The following is a 20,684-nucleotide window of genomic DNA, read 5'->3' on the forward strand; positions in this document are numbered from 1 at the left end:
AAAAAAAAAAAAAAAAAGATGCTAAAGAGCAGCACAAAAGCATATGAAGGTATAAAGCTTGCTGGTGAATACAAAGATAGAATGCTGTAGGGCTATCATGGCGGTATGTAAATCGGTTTTAATTCTGGTATAGAAGTTAAAAGACAAAAGTATAATAAAGCCTATAAATATAATAGGCTTTATTAATGTGTTAATGAATACACAATACAAAGGATATAATTTGATACATCAGTATCATAAAGGGGAGGCGGATATGTAAAAGAATAGTTTTTATATGTGACTAAAGTTAAGTTGGTATGAGCTTAAAAGAGACTATTATAACTACAAGATGTTTTATGTAAACCCCATGGTAACAGAGAGAAAATACTTACAGAAGATACACAAAAGAAATGAGGAAGGAATCAAAGCATGTCACCACAGACTATCAACTCAAAAAAGCTATATGACAGACAGAAAACAATTAAAATGGCAATAGTAAGTCCTATCAATAATTACTTTAAATGTAAATGGATTAAACTCTCCAATCAAAAACCATAGAGTAGCTGAATGGATTAAAAAAAACCCCAAGATCCAAACTATTAATATATTCTGTCTATAAGAGACTCATATTTGGTCCAAAGTAAAAGGATGGAAAAAATATTCTATGCAAATGATAACCAAAAGAGAGCAGGACTGGCCAAATTTACAGCAGAGAAAATGGACTTTAAGTCAAAAAACTGTCACAAGAAACAAAGAAGGGCCTTAATGATAAAAGGGTCAATTTACCAGAAAGATATAATAATTATAAATATATGTATTAGGGTTCTCTGGAGACACAGAACCAGTAGAATGTGTGTATGTGTACATATATATATATACCTACCTACATATATACATGCACAGGGATGTGTGTGTATGTTCATTTACATATGTATACACATACATACATATACGGAGAGAGAAGATTTGTTTATTAAAAGGAATTGACTAAAGTGATTATAGAGGCTCAGAAGTTCGGACCCAGGAGAGCTGATGGTGTAAGTTCCAGTTGAAGGCAGAAGACCAATATCCTAGCTTGAAGATAGACAGCAAGAAAGAATTTTTTCCTCTTAGCCTTTTATTCTATTTAGGCCCTCAATGGATTGGATGAGGCCCACCCACACTGGGGAAGGCAATCTACTCTGGCTACTGATTCAAATGTTAATCTCATCCAGAAACACCCTCACAGATATACCCAGAAATAATGTTTAGCCAAATATTTGGGTACCCTGTGGCCCAGTCAAGCTGGCACGTAAAGTTATCCGTCACAATAAAAAGCACCCAATCTCAGGGCACCTGATATATGAAACACTGGCAGAACCGAAGGGAAAAATAGATAGCAAAGCAATAATAGTAGGAGATTTCAATCCCCACTTTCAACAATGAGCAGAACATCTAGATAGAACGTCAGTAAGGAATCAGAGGTCTTCAATAGCAGTGTAGACCAAACAGACTTAATAGGCATACACAGAGTATTCCACCCAACAGTAGCCAAATATGCATTTTTTTCACAAGCATTTGGCGCATTCTGTAGGACAGATCAAATGGCTCAAAACAAATCTTAACAAATTTAAGAAGAATGAAATCATATCATGTATCTTTTTTGATCACAATACAGTGAAACTAGAAATCAACAGCAGAAGGAAAACTGGAAAATTCACAGATATGTGGACATTAAACAACATACTCTCAAATGGTCACATTCCAATGGGTCAAAGAAGAAATCAAAAGAGAAATTGGAAAATACCTTGAGGCAAACAAAAGTGAAAACACAATATAACAAAGCTTAGGTGATGTAGCAAAAGCAGTATTAAGATGGAAATTTATAGAGATAAATGCCTACATTAGTGAAAAAGAAGAAGAAAGATCTCAAGAATCCTAACTGTATAGCTCAAAGAATTAAAATAAGAAGAGCAAGCTAAGTCCAAAGTTAGCAGAAGGAAAGAAATAATAAATATGGCAATAAATCATATGGACTTGCTGGGGGGCAGCTATTAGGCAGCAACTTGTAGGATTTAGCAGGTGCTATCCACATGTTCTTAATGACATGCTGTATCTCTTCCTGTGTTTTGATATATTCCTCTTTTTGTTAGGGCAAAATGGAGTATGTCTTTGAATTAGATGTTTCAGGGAAAGTAGAAGACGTTGTGGAGACGTTGCTTCAGGTAAGCCAGTGACTTAGGCACTCACTGGGCAGAGAATTCAAAGCAAACTGAGGCAGAAATTGTTTTTATAAATTTCATATTTATAGGTCTTACCCAAACCATCATCTCTTTTGTAAATATGTAGCAGATTTACTTTAATATGTTGACTTTGAGAGCTATATATTAGGAAGAAGGCATGAGTAATGGCAGAAGTAATGTTGACTGCTACTAAGTAATAGGATGATTGCTCTTTTTCTTTGCTTCTAAAAAAAGATTTCATTGTCATCTGAGAGAAAAAGTAAATTCATATATATTTATGATATTGTAGCTTCACAGAGCATCCTGCCTCGACAAACTGGGTGACCAAACTGCCATGGTAAGTGTTTCTAAGGATGTGTGTCTTTGGTTGTGAATTAACTTGTATTGATATTTTACTTATGAATACTTACATCTGTACCTTTTCTGTTTTAATAGATAACAGCAATTTTGCAGTCACGTTTGGCCAGGACATCATTTGACAAAAACAGGTAAGTTTTTAATGATCTTGCTTCCCAATTGGAAAAGCAGTGGATGTCTTCATCTCTGTGCTTCAGCAAGCATGTCCAAAACTGGCGTCATCAGCATTGGTCTCACTCGAAACCTGCTTTTCTCAGGGCATGGCTCAGCCTCAGTGCAGGAGAAATCTCAGGGGCTTCTTTGACTCTTTCGCATCCTGACTTCCGTTGGTCAGCAGGGCCTGTCTTTGTTTTCACGCTGTGGCCTCCTTTCTCTCCACCTCCTGACCCACCCAGAACACCATCCCAGCTTTCAGCTTGTCTAGCTGACTTCATTCTTTCTTTCTCTATCGTCTCCTTGTCCTGTGCCAAATGTCCTTTTAAAATATGCTCTTTCTAAAGAACTTACTTAATCACATCACGTGCCTATTTATAATTCTTCAAGATTCCCCACCCCACTCCATTGTTTTCAGGATAAAGTCTAAGCACTGTGTCTTGCACACAAGACCCTCACATGCTGGCTCTGGCTGTTTCAGTCTCTGGCTCTTGTTTTCTGTCTGTAGTTATTTGCATTTTCTGCAGTTTCTCTTGTGCCACATGGGCTCTTACCTCTGAACCTTTGTTCATGTTCCTTCTGCTTAGAAAACTCATCCTCCTTCTCATTTGCTGGCTCTTACTGATTCTTTCAGCTTAGTTCTTCCAGAAAGTCTTTTCCAAGCTTTCAAGTTGTGGCAGGTACTTTCTCATTGGGCCCCATAGGGACCAAGAGAATACATACACTCTTACTGTTCTAATGGTTTTTTCATTGATTTTCTTGGATTTTCTGAGTATATACTGTATTTTTCTGCAAAATGATAGTTTTATACTTTTATATTATCCTGTTTTCTTATTTGTATCTTGCCTTATACTTAGTAGATGTCCTTATATTCAGTGTATTTGGGCTATTGGTCTATATCTTCCTCTTGTTAATTACTATACCTTTATGGTAACTATCAATAATCTGGTAGTGTAGAGCCCCAGACGTTATTTTCCTTTTTACTTATGTCTGTACTATTCTTGGCACTTCCATATAAATTTAGAATCAGCTTGTAAATTTCCATAAAATAAAGCCTGCTGGGATTTTGATTGCAATTACAGCGAATCTATAGTTTTCTCTCTATGTATTTAGGTCTTTAATATCTTCCTTATGATTTTCTTCATAAAGGTCTCTCCTGTCTTGTGTTAGGTTTATTCTAAGTATTTCACATCTGTGATGGTATTATAAATGGTATGTTATTAAAAATTTCATTTTCTGTTTATTGTTGATATATAAAATGCAATAGATTTTTGTGTACTCATTTTGTTTTCAGCAACCCTATAAAACTCTGTGACCAATTCCATTAACTTTATATTTAGATTCTTTATATTTATAAAATCTTATCTGTGCAAGTCTCAATTCACTAGCATTTTTTATTTTAGATTTTTACATTTAGTAATCATTCATGCTTAGGACAAAGCACAAAGTATTGGTTGAATAGATTCATTCATTTATGGATTATTCTGTGCTAGGCTTTTGCTAGAAGCTTATGTTTATAAATGAGATTAGTTTGTAATATTCTACTTTATTGCTGTCTTTGTGAGATTTGGGAATCAGTTATCCTGACCTTTGCCCTACATTTTAACGTATTAAAGAACTTGCCAGTAAAGCCATCTGTCTAGTAATGTGTTTTTTGTGTTTATGTTTCATTCTTTTTCTGTTTCACTATATAGCATTAATTTTCTTTCCATTTTTATTCTGGCAGGATATATTAGGTAAGTGGATTGCTGAGGGAAGAATAGTTTCCATTTTAGAAAGGAAAAGGAATAAATAAGAAGAATTAGCTTCTTCTGACCTACTTAGAATGCATCATTTTTCTAAGTAGTGAGTTAGGCTTGAATTCTGGATTTCAACATGGCATTCGTTTAAAAAGTGGTTCACTATGAAACTTTTAGTTTATCCAGTCTCTGAAGTGCTAGGCTGAAGAATTTGGGAGAGAAATTTTTGCAGTAGTAAATGAAATATTCTAGTATTGTGTGCTTCCTCTAAAAAAAGAAGGGGAAACTTTTGCTAAGATAAGCTTTCATTGCATTCCTGAGGAGATATTTTTTTGTTGAAGGAATATAAGGATAACTATGTTTATTTTTTCCTACTTTTTATTTTGAAAATTTTTAAATCTTCACAAGTTGATAGAAGATAATGAATGCAGATACCCTGTGATTCACCAGTTGCTAATTTAAAATTTTACAGATTTGCTTTTGATCTTGTATCATTCATGTGCTCTGTGTGTATATATAATTTGTATGTATAAATATGTATATATAACATGTATGTATGTGAATGTATTATATATACAAAATATATGTGTATAATTTTTTTGAACCATTTGAAACTATATTCCAAGATACCATGACACTTCCCCTGTGAGCACTTCAGCGTGTGTTTATTGAGAGGATATTCTCCTCCATTCCTTGACCCCATTATCATACTCAGCAGTAATTCCATATGTCATCTCATATGTAGCTCCATATTCAAATTTCCTCATTTGTACCCCAAAATGTCTTTATTTGGAATAATTTTAGATTTAAAGAAAGGCAGCAGCAAGTACAGAGTTCTCTTCCACCCCTCACTCAGAATCCCCATTGTTACATGTTTAATACGTAGATGCTGCCATCTTTCGTTGGATATATCCTAGATATTTGATTGTTTGATGCCATTAAACATTCATTTTCCAATTATTTATTACTAATATATAGAAATACAGTTCACTTTTTTTAGATTGACCTTATATCCTATGACTGTTCCAAATTCACTCATAGTCCTAGAGAGTTTTTTGTAGATTCCATAGAGTTTTCACATACATAATAATTTAATCTGTGAATAAATGAGTTTCACAGAAACCCCCATGGCTCTTATTTTCTATTTCTTGCCTCATTGCACTGTTTTATTAATAGATGTGGTGGGAATGGATATCCTGGCCTTAGTCTTGATCTTATAGGAAAAAGGTTTAATATTTCATGTTTAAAAAATGATACTAGCTGTAGATTTTTCATAGATGCCCTTTAACAGAATAAGAAAGTTCCTATTTTTAGTTCGCTGAGAGTTTTTTTCAATAATAAGCATAGAATTTTGTCAAATACTTTTTCTGCATATATTGACATGATCATATTTTTCCCTTTATTCTCTCAATATTATTAATTAAATTGATTAATTTTTTTCAATGTTAAAGCAACCTTGTATTCATGAGATCATGATACATTATCCTTTCTGTATATTGCTGGATTTGCTTTGCCAGTATTTTGTTAATTATTTTTGCATCTATATTTACAAGAGATATTGCTCTGTTTTTCTCTTGTAATGTATTTGTCAGGTGTGGCACAGGCTTATGCTTGATCTCATAAAATGAATGTGGAGGTCTTCCTTTATGCCCTGTTTTTAGAGTTTGTGTAGGGTCGATGCAATTTCATCCTTAAATTTTTAATAGAATATATTGATGAAGCCTTCTAGGGCTGACGTGTTCTTTGATATTCAACTTATTGACTAGACATAGGGCTATTTAATGTGTCTGTTTCTTCTTGTGTCTGATTGGTAAGTTGTGTATTTTAAAAAAAATGTTTCCATTTCATCTAAATTGTCAGATTTATTGGAATAAAGTTGTTACTTTCCTTTTAATGCCAGTGGGATCTTTGACCCCTCATCAGTTCCTTATATTGATACACTGTGCTTTCTCTCTTTTCTTCTTTATTAGTATTGCTAGAGGCTTAGCAATTTTGTTAACCTTTCAAATAACCAAATTTTGACTTTGTTGGTATTTCTCTATGTTTCCATGTTATTTATAGCCGATTTCCACATTTATATTTTCCTTCCTTCAACTTTGGGTTTAACTTGTTCTTTTTTTTTTAAGCAAAACTGTAGAGAATTTATTTGAACAATACAAAGGTAACCCAAGGACTGGAAAATAGCCAGATCTGGGGAAGGACTAGAACTGAGAAATGGCAAGCTATCAATAGGGGTCCCTCTCTCGGCATCTCTATACCAGCTTCTCTCCTGCTTAATTCTTCCTTTTTGGCATAGCAGTGCCTCTGACACTCTCTGTATATGGCATGCTGTCATCTCTCCCAAATTGAGAGACTCTTTCTCTCTGACCCAATTCCAGATTCCACAGGAAGGGACTCTGGTCCAATTTGAATCAGGAGTGGATGCTTGGTCTGACCAACTTGAATCAGGGGTCCATGCTTGTTCTGACCATCTGAGTCCAGAGGAATGGTGTTACATTGCACAAAATGGCTTCTGGGGAGGTACTGTGAGCTGAGCACACACTCAAAAAAGATACTTCTATATTCAACATGAAACTTTTAGTCATCTTGATTATAATAGTATATTCTCTTGCTTCTTAGGCATCATACATTGTAACAAAAAAGTAACAATTTACTGACAACTCTTTCAGAAAAAGCAAATATCATCTTAAATATATATTTTAAGAACCTATAATAGTTTGTATTTATTCATATCATTACATACCACTTTCTTTTCGAATATCAATATGACCATCAAAATTTGACTCTTGCTTCTTTTACAAAGTATAAAAATAATTGTGAGTCACTTTGGATCATAACGATATTCTGATTTTCGTTACCCATGCCCATTGTTCTTGATGGATGTAGCAATTTTGGGATTGGTAATATAATTTAAAAGCACATCAAAGCATCTGAAATTTTGTCTACCTTTCTTCTTTGATTATACTTTGATTATAGGATTTTTAAGTGAATTACATATCACTGGACTTTAAACTGCTTTTCTTGAAATACAGATAGAAGCTTTTATCTGATGTTCTGAGCTTGAGTGATAGACCTTCACAAAATTGGTTATTCTCACCTCTTTCTCCTAACTTTGAAAATTCTATGATGTGCTCTGAAAAACTTGGCATTCTCTGATGCCTTTAACTGCATTACATGCTGTGTGATAGGCAATCTTCTGCATACACAGTAACTCTGTTTCAATATTGAACAAAGCCTAGATCGCCAATATTATACCTTCTTTTGTAATAGAAGCATTTAAACTTAAAAATTTCCCCCTAAGCACTACTTTAGCAGCATCCCACAAATTTTGATATGTCATGTTTCGTTATCTATTATTCATGTAAAAATACTTCATAATTTTCTTTGTTACTTCTTCTTTGCTCCATAGGTCATTTAGAAGTATGTTGCTTAACTTCCACATATTTGGGGATTTTGTAGATATCTTATTATTGTTGATGTCTAATTTAACATTATCTGATGAGATAATATATTCTATATGATTTCAGTCTTTTGATATTTATCGAGATTTGTTTTATGGGCCCAGCATATGTTCTATCTTGGTGAACATCTTGTAAGCCCTTGAAAGGAATGTGCGCTCTCTGGTGGTTGAATATAGTGTTCCATAAATGTCAGCTGGGTCCAATTGGTGGACGGTTGCTTAGAGCATATATACTTTATTGATTTTTTTGTTGTTGTTGTTGACTTATCCTGTGAGGTACTGAGAGAAGGATATTAAGACTTTGAGTGATGGTTGTGGAATCACCATTATGACAATGATTCTTATTTCTGTCACTTTATGCATTGTGTTGTGAAGCTCTGTTGTTAGGTTCACATAAATTAAGATGTGTAATATCTTCTTAATGAATATATCCTTTCATCATTATGAAGTATCCTGCTTTATCTATAATACTCTTGGTCTTGATGTCTATTTTGTCTTCCTTTAATGTAGCCATGCCAGTTTTCTTATGTCTTGTGATGGCATGGTGTATCTTTTTCTATCCTCTTACTTTTAACCTGTGTCTTTATTCTGTTTCCAAAAACACGTATTTTAAATATATATTTGAGTTTTGCTTTTTTTTTTTTTTTTTAAGATGGGAGTCTCCCTCCCTCTGTTACCCAGGGTGGAGTGCAGTGGCACAATCACAGCTCACTCCAGCCTTGAACTGCTGGGCTCAAGTGATCCTCCTGCCTCAGCCTCTTAAGTGGCTGGGATTACAGGCACTGCCACCATGCCTGACTAATTTTTAAAAACTTTTTGTAGAGATGGGGTCTCGCTGTGTTGTTCAGGCTGGTCTCGAACTCCTGGCCTCAAGCAATCCTCCTGCCTCGGCCTCCCAAAGTTTTGGAATTACAGGTGTGAGCCACTGCTCCTGGCAAGTCTTGCTTTTTATGCATTCTGACAATCTCTACCTTTTAATTGGAATGTTTAGATAATCTGTATTTATATAATTTTATAGATATAGTTGGGTTTAAGCCCACTATCTTTGTATGGTCATGCATCACTTAATGATGAGGCTATGTTGTGAGATATGCATTGTTAGGCAATTTCATCATGTGAAGCATCATAGAGTTTATAGGTATATACCATATAGCCTATTGCTCCTAGGCTACAAGCCTGTACAACATGTTACTGTACAAGTTAGATATCCCTATTTGGAAAATCTGAAATCTAAAAATGCTCTAAAATGAAACTCTAAAGTGAAACTTTTTGAGCACTGACATGACATTCAAAGAAAATGCTCATTTTGGATTTTGGATTTTTGGATTAGGGATACTCAACTAGTATAATGAAAATATAAAATTTGAAGAAAAAAATCCAAAATCCAAAAAACTTCTGATCCTAAGCATTTTGGAAAAGGGATACTCAACTGTACTGAATATTCTAGGCAATTGTAACATGATGGTAAGTGTTCATATATCTAAACATTGAAAAGGTACAGTAAAAATACAATGTTATGATCTTATGGGACCACTGTAGTACATGCAGTGTCATTGACCTAAGTGCCATTATGCGGTACGTGACTGCATTTGTTCCTTAGCAGCTTGTTTGTTCTTTGTTCCTCTTTTCCTACCTTCATTTGGGTAAATCTAGTATTTTTTTTTGTACTTCATTTTATCACTCCATTGACTTTTTAGCAGTACCCTTTTGTATTATTCCTAGTGGTCAATCTGAGATTACAACACACACCTTGTATCAATGTACCTTCAAATATTATAATATTTTACACTACAGCAATACAGTAAGAACCATAGTCCAGTGCATTTCCATTTATCTCTCCCATCCATTGTGATCTTGTCTTATATTTAATTTCTACACATGCTGTAAAACTCACAACACAGCATTCTTATTTGTGCTTTTAAAAAGTCAAAAGCTTTTTAAAGAATTTAGATACATACATATTTGTTTGTATATAAATTAAAAATACTAAAAAATGATTATTTTCTAATTATTCTGATGTTTAAATGTTTATATTTTCTAGTGTGGTCCTTTTCTTTCCTTTCTGTAGATCTAGTGTTTCATCTGGTATCATTTCATCTCTTTGAAAAACTCTCTGTACCATTTTTTGTAATGCAGATCTGTTAGAGATTAATTCTCTCAGCTATGTCTGTCTAAAAAGATCTTTATTTCACCTTCATTTTTGCAGGGTATTTTTGGATATAGAATTCCAAGTTGACAGATGTTTTCACCATTTTAACGATTTTCATTCCATTGTTTGATGAAAAGTCACATGATTTGTATTGTTAACTATGTGTAAGGTGTGGTTTTCTTTGTGCTTATCTTGCTTAAGGGTTTGAGAATGTATGATAGGAAAAAGTAAACCATTTTTTTTCTTCTATGCCCAACACAGCAGTGACCAGATGTGTGGGATTTTCTCCCACACCAAACAATTCTCTGACACCAGTTGGGTATTCTCTTATATAGATGAAATCAATTCTGACACTATCTGCCTAAAGTTAGCACAGACTCACAGATTAAGAGCTCAGTTCCACAAGACACCCCAACTCAGATGCCAGTCAGAAACTCAGGTTGTCAACTGTGCTTCCGACCAACTGGCTATTTTAATCAGAGGTTCCCACCACTCCCTCTTTGGGTTTGATCATTTGCTAGGATAGCTCACAGAACTCAGGGACACACTTACTTATGTTTACCAGTTTATTATGTTAATATGGGATGTGATAAAGGCTACAGATGAAGAGCCAGATGAAGAGATACATAGTGTGAGGCCAGAAAGGGTCCCAAGCACAGGAGCTTCTGTCTCCATGAAATTGGAGTTTGCCTGTCTGCAGCCTGCAAGCTGTCCAAACCTCATAGTTGATGGATTTTTATGGAGGTTTCATCACGTGGGCATAATACATTATTAAGTTGGTCTCCAGCCTCTCTCCCCTTTCCTGAAGATGGGGCAGGGGGTAAAAGTGCCAAGCCTCTAACCCCATCCAGGAGCCCATTAGGAGTCTCCTCATTAGAACAAAGGATGCTCCTGTCACCCAGGAAATTCCAAGGGTTTAGGAGCTCTGTTTTGGAACTGGGACCAAAGACCAAATATTGTGCCTAGCACCCTGATTGCTTAGGAAATTATAAGGGTTTTAGGAGCTCTGTGCTAGGAATTGGGATCAGATACCAAATACGTGTTTTTTAATATGTTACTCGGAGTTTCAGAATAACAGGAATCTGTGAGCTAATGTCTCCCATCAGGTCTCAGCCAAGCCCTCTTCAGTATTTCTTCTGTCCTATTTTCTGTCTTTTCTTTTATAACTCAAGTAATACTTATGTTAGTACTTTTTATGTGTTCCCTCAGATCTCAGGTACATTGTCCTGTTTTTTTTTTTTTTTACTTTTTTTCTCCTTTTCTTTTAATTAGGACATTTTTTATTGACCTATTTTCAGCTTTGCTGGGCCTTTCTTCTACTATGTACAGTCTGTTCTTAAGATTATTTAATTAATTCTTTATTTCTGATACCACATTTTTATTTGTATATTTCTTTTTGGTTCCTTTTCATGTTATAGTTTCTGTTTCTCTGCTGAAGTTCTCTGTCTCTTCACCTGTGTTGTCCATCTTTTGTTCTAGATCCTTGAGTGTATTTGTTATATTTCTCTTACAGTCTCCTGATGGATCTAACATCTGGGTCACCTTCTATTGTCTTTGCTTTCTTGGGCATGGGTCATATTTTCTTGCTTCTGTGTATGTATTGTAATTTCTTACTGTATGCTGAAAGTTTGCTTAAAAAGGAGGTATGGACACTGAACTAAATAACACTTACCTCCAGAAGTAGTCATGCCCACCCTTATTCTGTGAGGTTGCTTGTACTTGGGGGGCTGTGTTAGTTGAATCTGTGATTGGGCTGGATTAAGACTTTGTTGCAGCAGTGGTTAAATTGAAGACCACACTGCCTGCAGCTCTGTTGAGAGAGTGCTCAGGACTTTCTCTTCCATGCGACTTGGGATCTGAGCACTTGAAGGATTCTGGAGATAATCTTTGTGCTTTATAGCTCAGCCACCAGCTTTCTGAACCCTAGGAGTGTCTTGCGTTCCACCTGCATCATCAGCACGTTTGCATCTCTGGGGAGCTTTCGTTACTCTCCAGTCCTGACTCTGGGTTTCTGCTTCTCTGAAGCTCTCACATCCTGTGCCCTTACCCCCACGGTTGTTGGTCTCTTCTTTCCTTTTTGCAATTATGTTCATTAGGGTTTCTCTGCATCCTCGGCTTTCCAGTGGGTTTGAAGAAACCATGATGAAGATAGTTCAGCTTATTCAGCTGGTTTTGGTTATTAGGGTGAGAGCTACGAAGGTCGCCTACAGCTTTCTCATCCTGACTTGATGTGGAAGTCTGCACTGTACATTTTTGTCCTGTTACTTATAAAGAGATTTTTTTAACTTAATTATGTAACTAAGTAATTGCCTTAAAATTTGGATGATTTGTTTTATCCTGATTTTTTTTAAATTAGTAAAGCAGAAAGAGAATGGGTTTTTTGATTAAATATTTTAGGAGTAGGTAGTGGGTAGATTATTTTTGCTTTTACTGCAGTAAATCCACAGAAGAATGTACTTTTGGACTGACATTCAAGTAAGTGTAATTATGTAGTCATAGCCTTATAGAGTGTGGAGTGAATTAAATGCCACCTTTGCCAAAATGGTTTATAGGTCTATAAAAATAGGTCTTAATGACACAAATATAGAAAATTATGTTTATGTAAGGATAGTTTCAAGGCTGATTTATTTTGGGAGGAATAAGAGTTCAGCTAAAGGATTATTTGATATTATTCATTTATCTACTTTTGCTTCTTCGATACATAATCTCATCTAGTTTTTTAAAAAACCTGAGTTTTCATTATGCCATTTAAAAGAATGTCAGTTTTATCTAAGCAACCGATTTATATTATTATTTTTCTGATATTAAATATGGTATTTAGACCAATATCATGCAAAGTCACACTGTAGCTCCCTTAGGTAAACCTAGAAAGTAGATCAGTTTCTGATTTTTCTTACTTTTGCTGAAAAAAACATTTTCAGATTCCAAAATGTTTCAGAAAAATTGCACATGGAATGCAAAGCAGAAATGGTGACGCCTCTGGTGACAAATCCTGGACACGTGTGCATCACGGACACGAACCTGTATTTTCAACCTCTCAACGGGTACCCGGTGCGTAGACTAGGGGGTCAGGTGGAGAGCCACCTCCATCCTAAGCGCTCTTTTCAGAGCTTGGCTTCACAATCCCAGTAGCCTCGCATTTTGATGAGGATCAACATCACTTGCCCCACCCCTGCCCGCCCCTGCCCGCCCTACCAGCATCTGTGTATTTGCCGACTCCTGGTGTCATCCTGCTGCAGTCACCAAGTTTGAGTTCCTCCTTCAGTTTGCAGTCATTTGTGGGGTGCTTGCTCCCAGTGTTGTGGAAAGAAACCTAGCCCCCCTCCCAGGTATATTATAGTAAAGGATCAATAGAGATTGAGACCTTTCCACTAGGAAGCACATCTGAAAGAGACCAGTGAAATGTACTGTGATTGACAAGAAACAGATATTTTCTGTGTATTTGCTTATATGTACATACAAGTTGGTATTTCTTGTTTTTCCTTAATTATAAACAAAATCTTCAGATCTAAATTTTTCCTGCAGAAGCACTATGAACTGGTCCTCTCCCAGCTAGCGCAGAGGTGTGAGCAGCCATGCTGCAGTCTGGCGGTCACGGGGCTCCCACTACGGACCTTGGAAACAATCTTCTTTTCCACAATGACAGTAGACTTACTAGGCCAGAGAGTAAAGATAAACTTAGCTTTCTAGACTAAAACGTGTAAAGATGTGTTGCTTATCTAGATCTGGCCCCTTTTTAGCATTCATTAAAAGAATAGACATCCTAATCCATTCTGGTAGTGCGGTTGGGCCATTTGGCAGGGCCGCTTAGGGAGTGTTTTCTGCCAGAGAAAGCTGCACCCTGGGAATTCTCCAGGCTGGTCATTACATGGCACTAAAACATCTACTGTCTTTGAGTGACAGATGATGCTATAATGACTGTGTCCACTAGGTGGTAGGGCACACTTGCCAAGTTTTCCAGTGGACACTGTGAATTCCTGGAATTCTCAAGTAGTGTGATAAATTGGCTTGGCTCCTACTGTTACTGTTGCTTGGGTCAGAAACTTTTAGAAAAGTATCTATGTGCCATAGCTTCAGGATCTATAGGAGAGAACTTACCTCTTCCCAATCTCTGGGCCAGGATCCTTGACGAGCAGTGCCCAAGACCTGACTTGGAGTCTTCAGGGCCGTTTGCACTATTGCACAGGCTGCCTCTGTAGGCTCTGGCTCCCTTCATCCCACGGGAGCAGGACTGTGGCAGCATTGCCTTTACCAGCCTCAGTGCCTTGTTTATCCTGATTCCTGTCTGACGAGTATTGTAAAACTCTAGAGAAGCAAGAAAAATTTCTTCTTCATTAAGAAAGAAAAAGTTTAGAGGCCTTGCTGTATGTCTCGTGAGCCTTGATACACTGTCCTTTTTAAGGAAATTAAAGACAGGATTCTAAAAAATAGATGTATATCAGTACTAAACAAACCATTGGGCTAAAAAAATAGAGGAAAATTCCTGAGAGGTTATCTACACCAGTCCTTTAAAACTCTTTATCACTACAGAATCTTATAATAACCTGAAAGACAGAGATGATTGCATTATCATTTTAGGGGTGCCAAGTGGAGGTGGGGAGACCTGTCCAATTGTTCATCAGGAAGGCAAGATTTGATCATTTTTTTTCTTCCTTTCTGATACTAAAGAATAACTTCTGTGTCGGTATATTGATGTTTGAGATTGTCTTTCTACTTTTAAAGAAACCTGTGGTCCAGATAACACTCCAGGATGTCCGCCGCATTTATAAGAGGAGGCATGGCCTCATGCCCTTGGTGAGTGCCAGTGGAATTCCAGTTCTCGGTGCGTGATTGTCATACCTTCCGTTTAGCCAGTGGTTTATTGTCTTACAAACACGTAGGGCATGGCTGAAAAGTGCAAGTCATGTTGTATTGTAAGCAAGTGGTCTCTGATTTGCTGCTCTTGCTTTTGGAGAAGCTAGAAATTGATAAGTCCTTTCTGTAAACAACAGGTTCTGTTGCAAAAAATGTTTTTTGGCTCTAAGAACAAGAGGGCTAATGTGCCCTTGAGTTTCTCACTCCTGTGTTCTTGGAGTTTCTGGGCTTAGGCCAGAATAATGTATGCAGATCCATCCAGTGTGTTACTGCCACCACCATTCACAGCAGCTACGTCACAAAGTAAAAATCGGGAGACATTACCAATTTGGTTCTTCAGTGGAACTACAGTGCATTCATAGTTAACTTGCATTAATTCACCCTTTGGGCTTGGTGAGAGAGGGAAATGGACAAAATAACCATTTACATCATATGGGCAGTTGTTCCCACCATTCCCCTGAATAAGCCTATCTCCATATGTATGTTTGTCTTACATACTTACTTTATTAACTAGTCCCTACAGCTGTGATGGCAAGGTGTTTTAATTTGGCATCAATATAAATTCATTTTTCTCCTTTGAAAATTAACCAATAACTTGGTGGCATTACAGAAGCACTGTGGAATTTTAACCACCTTATTTTTGTGTTTTTAATTTGTGAAACTTAACTTTTGCTGCCTGTTTTACTTAAAAATTAACTTCTCCATTTCTAGTGCTAATAGAGGCTCAGGGAAACATGAGAAAAATCTCCTTGTTTAGGTATGGAGGGACAGTGAGAAAAAGAGAAGAAATTAACATTTATAAAGTGCCTTCTGTGTACCAGGCCGTTTATATATAGTATTTTATTTACTTGCCATCACAGTCCTTGTGAAGTAGATGATACTGTATTTTACAGATAAAGAAATTGCAACTCCAGGAGTTAACTTCTTAAATTCCCTACCTAGGAGGTGGTGACAGCTTGTATTTGAACCAAGGACAACGCTAGGCTTCCATCCTTTTTGTGCCTATTCCTGTGCCATCCCAGCCTTACCAGCAAAATACTCACAAAGCTCACAGTTTTCTTAAAAATAATTATGTTAATTGAATAGATTATTCCATTATCAGATTGTTAGGTGCACATAATTATTTAATTTTTAAAAGAAAGCTAAACACTTGTGTTTGAAGAAGAGATGTGAAGACCTGGATCAGATAACTTTTATATTCAAAATAATAAATTCACAAAAGCTATTATCAATAAAAATATTCAACAGCAAAGAAGATTTTATAAAATTTAGCTGAGATACTTGTCTTATTCTCAGAAGGCTTATAAACACAACATATATATATATACACAGATACAGATACATCTCTATATGTCTCTCACTGAATCAGATTTATAGTTGGAAAATATGCATACTAGATCTAAAAATTTAAAAATATATGTGTTTAATTGAAAAGCTCTTATAATTATATACTTATTGGGATTGCAAGATGAATTTGTTTCATTTTTTTTTTTTCTTTCTGAATTTACAGGGCTTGGAAGTATTTTGCACAGAAGATGATCTGTGTTCCGACATTTACCTAAAGTTCTATGAACCTCAAGATAGAGATGACCTCTATTTTTATATTGCCACGTATCTAGGTTTGGTGCTCACCCTTTATTATATCTATTCATATGAAATTAGTTCAACTCCTAAGGAACTGGATAGGAAATAAGAGAAGAAAAATGCTATATCTAGAATTGCCTCTCCAAGCAAGGTTCTGCTTATTTCTTCTCATCAGTATCTGCAGTGGAGAGTATTGGAGGCAGGCCCGCAAGGAGATTGGCTACTTCTCCCCACAGAGCCAAGTCCCTAAGATAGGGGTTGCCACAGAGGATAAGGAAATTGATAGGCAGCAGAGAGAAATAAAAGAATACACAGAGACTAAGGTATAGTTTATAGTTTTATATATATATAAAGATCAGATATAACACAGCGGGGAGTACCTAGGAGACTGGTGTATCTCCATAAACGCCAGCAATATGGTTAGATTCATAGAGGTTTTTATAATCACAAACATCAATTACTAGTTGTCAGGGTAACATATTTGCATATCAGGGAATGCAGTTGCTAGGGGATACAGGTAGTGGGTTAGGGTCAAAAGTCCTCTTAAGGGGCTCCTATTCTATCTAGGTGAACAAACAGGTACAAAATCTTTTAGGGGCTAGTTTCTAAGTTCTAAGACGTAGTTGTCAGTTAACAGAGGTAAAACAAAAGAGGTATAATGACTCTCTCTTTCTTTGATTAGTTACGGTGGACTGAAAGGTAGACAGACAGGAGAGAGCAGGAAGCCCATCTCTATAAAACAGGTTGTTTATAACCACCGGGGCACTTCTCTTGGCAAAGTGCACTCATTGTCTCCTGCTCCTATCCTGTAGGCCATATTTGCCTTGTCTTGTCTTTAAAGACACGGGGAAGCTCACAGATTTTGAGATACCGGGAAGCCTTCCTGGAAAACATTCCCACCGGAGATTTGAGAGCTCTCCCATGATAGCAGCCTCTAATAAGTGAACCACTGAGTCCACACATTCCTTCAGGGCAGGACCCTGCAAACTCCTGTTTCTGTCTTTAGTATAGTAATACAGGGTTATACAATAAAATAATGATCTAATGAGCCACATCTCATTAATTCATCAATCATATTTCCCCAACAAGTATCTATAATTGCCAAAATATTTTTAAAACCATTGGAAATATAAATTCATTTTGGTAATAGTTCATTCTAAATGTATATTTTAAAAACTCTTGATAAATATATTTACATGTTTTTTATACTTTGATGTCCTCGAAATTGAATGGATTATGGAGAATCTACCCAAATATTTTTATTTCCGATTATGTCTTATTAATATAATAGTTTATGAAAACCAAGACTCAGTTTCTTGATGTGAAACATTGAGTTACCCAGTCATATGTTTGAGGTCATTGATTGTGGTCTCAATCACAAAGCCAAAAAAGGAACACATGAAACTTCTATGTTTAATATAATACCCTTGAAATGGAATTTGATTTTAATTTATGCTATTTCCTCAGTGTTTCATGGAAAATGTGGATTTTCCCACCTCTAACAGAGAGAACACCTGTATTTTTCTTTTCAAGCATAAACTTTTTATTAAGTTGTATGACTAAATTATTCTTACTTACAGAGTTGTCAGATGACTAGAATAGAATGATTCTTAAAAGTAGATGTTGGGATTTTATTAATACCATCTTAATTTTGTTTGCTATTTTAATATACTGTGAAACCATTTATGAGATATACAGTGAAGTGTATCTTCCCTTAGAAATGAAAGTTTCCCTCAAGGAAGAATAGTTTGCTTTCAATAAGGAATATATTTTATTTTATAGTAGGTTTATTGTTATTAATAATATCTTTTTTTCTTCACACATTAAGCTATTCAGGTTAACTTAATGCATAAGTATAGTTTGGTACAAGTTTACTTTATGCCATATCCTGATTTAATAAAAAAAATTTGACTGGGCGCGGTGGCTCACACCAGTAATCCTAGCACTCTGGGAGGCCGAGGTGGGAGGATCGCTCAAGGACTGGAGTTGGAAACCAGCCTGAGCAAGAGCAAGACCCTGTCTCTACTAAAAAAATAGAAAGAAATCAATTGGCCAACTAAAAAAAACAAAAAAACCATATATATATATATATATATATATATATATATATATGGTTATGTGTGTATATATATATATATATATATATATATATATATATATATATATATATAAATTAGCCAGGCATGGTTGGGAGGCTGAGGCAGAAGAATCGCTTGAGCCTAGAAGTTTGAAGCCTAGGCTGACACCACAGCACTGTAGCCCAGGCAACAGAGTAAGACTCTGTCTCAAAAAAAATTTTTTTTAAATTTTTTTCTAACTATAACACAATTAAAATGAAAAATTCAACTTTTGTGGGGAGTCCTAAAATCTCAAGTCAAAAGCCTTGCCATGATCTAAAATATCCATCTTCTATGAAGCTGTTAGTTCTCACTGGGCTTGTTCTTAAGATTATTCCTAGGATTTTTCTGAAAAATTTGAAGGCAGAAAATGAGGGGGGAAAGTGTTTTCATTTTCGAAGCCCTTTCCTAGTAGCTGATTAGGGAAGACACTTGGCAAAAGTAAAAAAGAATAAATATTGAATCAACATTAGTTAAGTTGCTTGATACATCCAGGAAAACGTTAAAAGTAGAATTTTCAGAACAAAATGGAAAACCCACTTGCAGGACAGTTGATTCATTTTACATTCTCTGAAGGGAAAATTCTCACTGATGCATGTTACTTGTCATCCCATTTATTACGGGGATGGGGAGGCTCTGTAGTTCTTCCATTTGAGAATTGGGCCCCCTCCCAGATACTTTCTTTCTTCTTTCATGGTTTCTTTTTCTTTTCTGTAGTCCTTACATGCATAAGTAATATGTAGTCATTGACAAATTAGCAGTACTACATCTCTTCCAGATCTAAAAGAAAGATTTTTAATTTTGATTGTATAAAAAATTGAAGAAATGGGCTGGCCATTTTTTTTTTTTTAGATAGAGTCTCACTTTGTTGCCCTGAGTTGCCTAGAGCGCCGTGGCTATCGGCCTAGCTCACAGCAACCTCAAACTCCTGGGCTCAAGCAATCCTCCTGCCTCAGCCTCCCGAGTAGCTGGGACTACAGGCATGCGCCACCATGCCTGGCTAATTTTTTCTATATATTTTTAGTTAGGCAATTAATTTGTTTCTATTTTTAGTAGAGATGGGTCTCACTCTTGCTCAGGCTGGTTTCGAACTCCTGACCTCGAGCAATCCTCCCTCCTCGGCCTCCCAGAGTGCTAGGATTACAACTGTAAGCCATCGTGCCCAGCCCGTGGTTTTTAAAATGCATTAAAACTCAGCACATTTGGAAGGATTCTTTGTTATTTATTGTATAAATATTATATATTACCACGTAAAACATATTTGCTCCATACTTTTATATTTCTTAAGATTATGTCATATTTTGCGGGGTAGGATAGTAGTTCAAGATATTTAATAATTTCCCCTCCTCGATCTTACAGATGGTCATATGAACTGAACAAATACTTTGTGAAAACAAACCAACAGCCTGTTTTTCTTTTTCTTAAAATGCATTTTTCAAAAATGCACCAGAGGGTCTACATGTTAAGCATCTAGCTTTTACGTGCTACGTTAAAATTAGCCAACCATTCATGAAGTTAAAGGACAGACCCTGGGCTTCTTCCTCCAGAGCACCACGTGGCGGAGCACACGGCCGAGAGCTACATGCTGCAGTGGCAGCGAGGCCACCTTTCCAACTACCAGTACCTGCTGCACCTCAACAACCTGGCGGACCGCAGCTGCAACGACCTCTCCCAGTACCCTGTGTTTCCCTGGATAATCAATGACTATTCCAGCGCAGAATTAGGTAAATGCCACGCGTGGAATTCTGACAAAGCTGAGTTTGGGGTGGTCACCTTTGTTGTCTTTAAAGGAGAGAGAGTAAATCTTATTTTAGAACTGTGATGTGGTATGTGAACAAATTAGAACTTTTTTCAATCTTATTGCTAAGGATTGTCAATTTCCATTCCAAGATACTGCGTAAATGTTATATAAATTATATAAATGTTTTATATATGTTTTCTCCACCATACTTCTTGGAGGACACACACAGAAAAATGGGCATAATTTTAACCCATTGTTATCATTACTATTATCATTGGTAATAATTATCATCATTATTACACAGTAAGTACCATTTTTTGAAATATTTA

At 36.1% G+C, this 20,684-nt stretch overlaps 1 protein-coding gene across 4 annotated transcripts in view; it reads left to right on the top strand.

Moving 5' to 3' along the window:
* Positions 1-20,684, top strand: part of NSMAF (neutral sphingomyelinase activation associated factor) — a 62,313-nt gene that overhangs the window by 25,525 nt on the left and 16,104 nt on the right. For 3 of the 4 annotated variants that reach the window (XM_020288796.2, XM_012746582.3, XM_012746583.3), the window contains exons 7-13: positions 2,112-2,183; positions 2,491-2,538; positions 2,637-2,689; positions 12,981-13,110; positions 14,782-14,853; positions 16,424-16,532; positions 20,162-20,338. In XM_020288796.2, coding sequence (XP_020144385.2) covers positions 2,112-2,183; positions 2,491-2,538; positions 2,637-2,689; positions 12,981-13,110; positions 14,782-14,853; positions 16,424-16,532; positions 20,162-20,338 — 661 coding nt within the window. The remainder of the gene's footprint in view (positions 1-2,111; positions 2,184-2,490; positions 2,539-2,636; positions 2,690-12,980; positions 13,111-14,781; positions 14,854-16,423; positions 16,533-20,161; positions 20,339-20,684) is intronic. The other variant, XM_020288795.2, reaches the window with a different exon arrangement.

This window comes from Microcebus murinus, chromosome 7, assembly GCF_040939455.1.
Source record: "Microcebus murinus isolate Inina chromosome 7, M.murinus_Inina_mat1.0, whole genome shotgun sequence".
Classification (NCBI taxonomy): Eukaryota; Metazoa; Chordata; class Mammalia; order Primates; family Cheirogaleidae; genus Microcebus; species Microcebus murinus.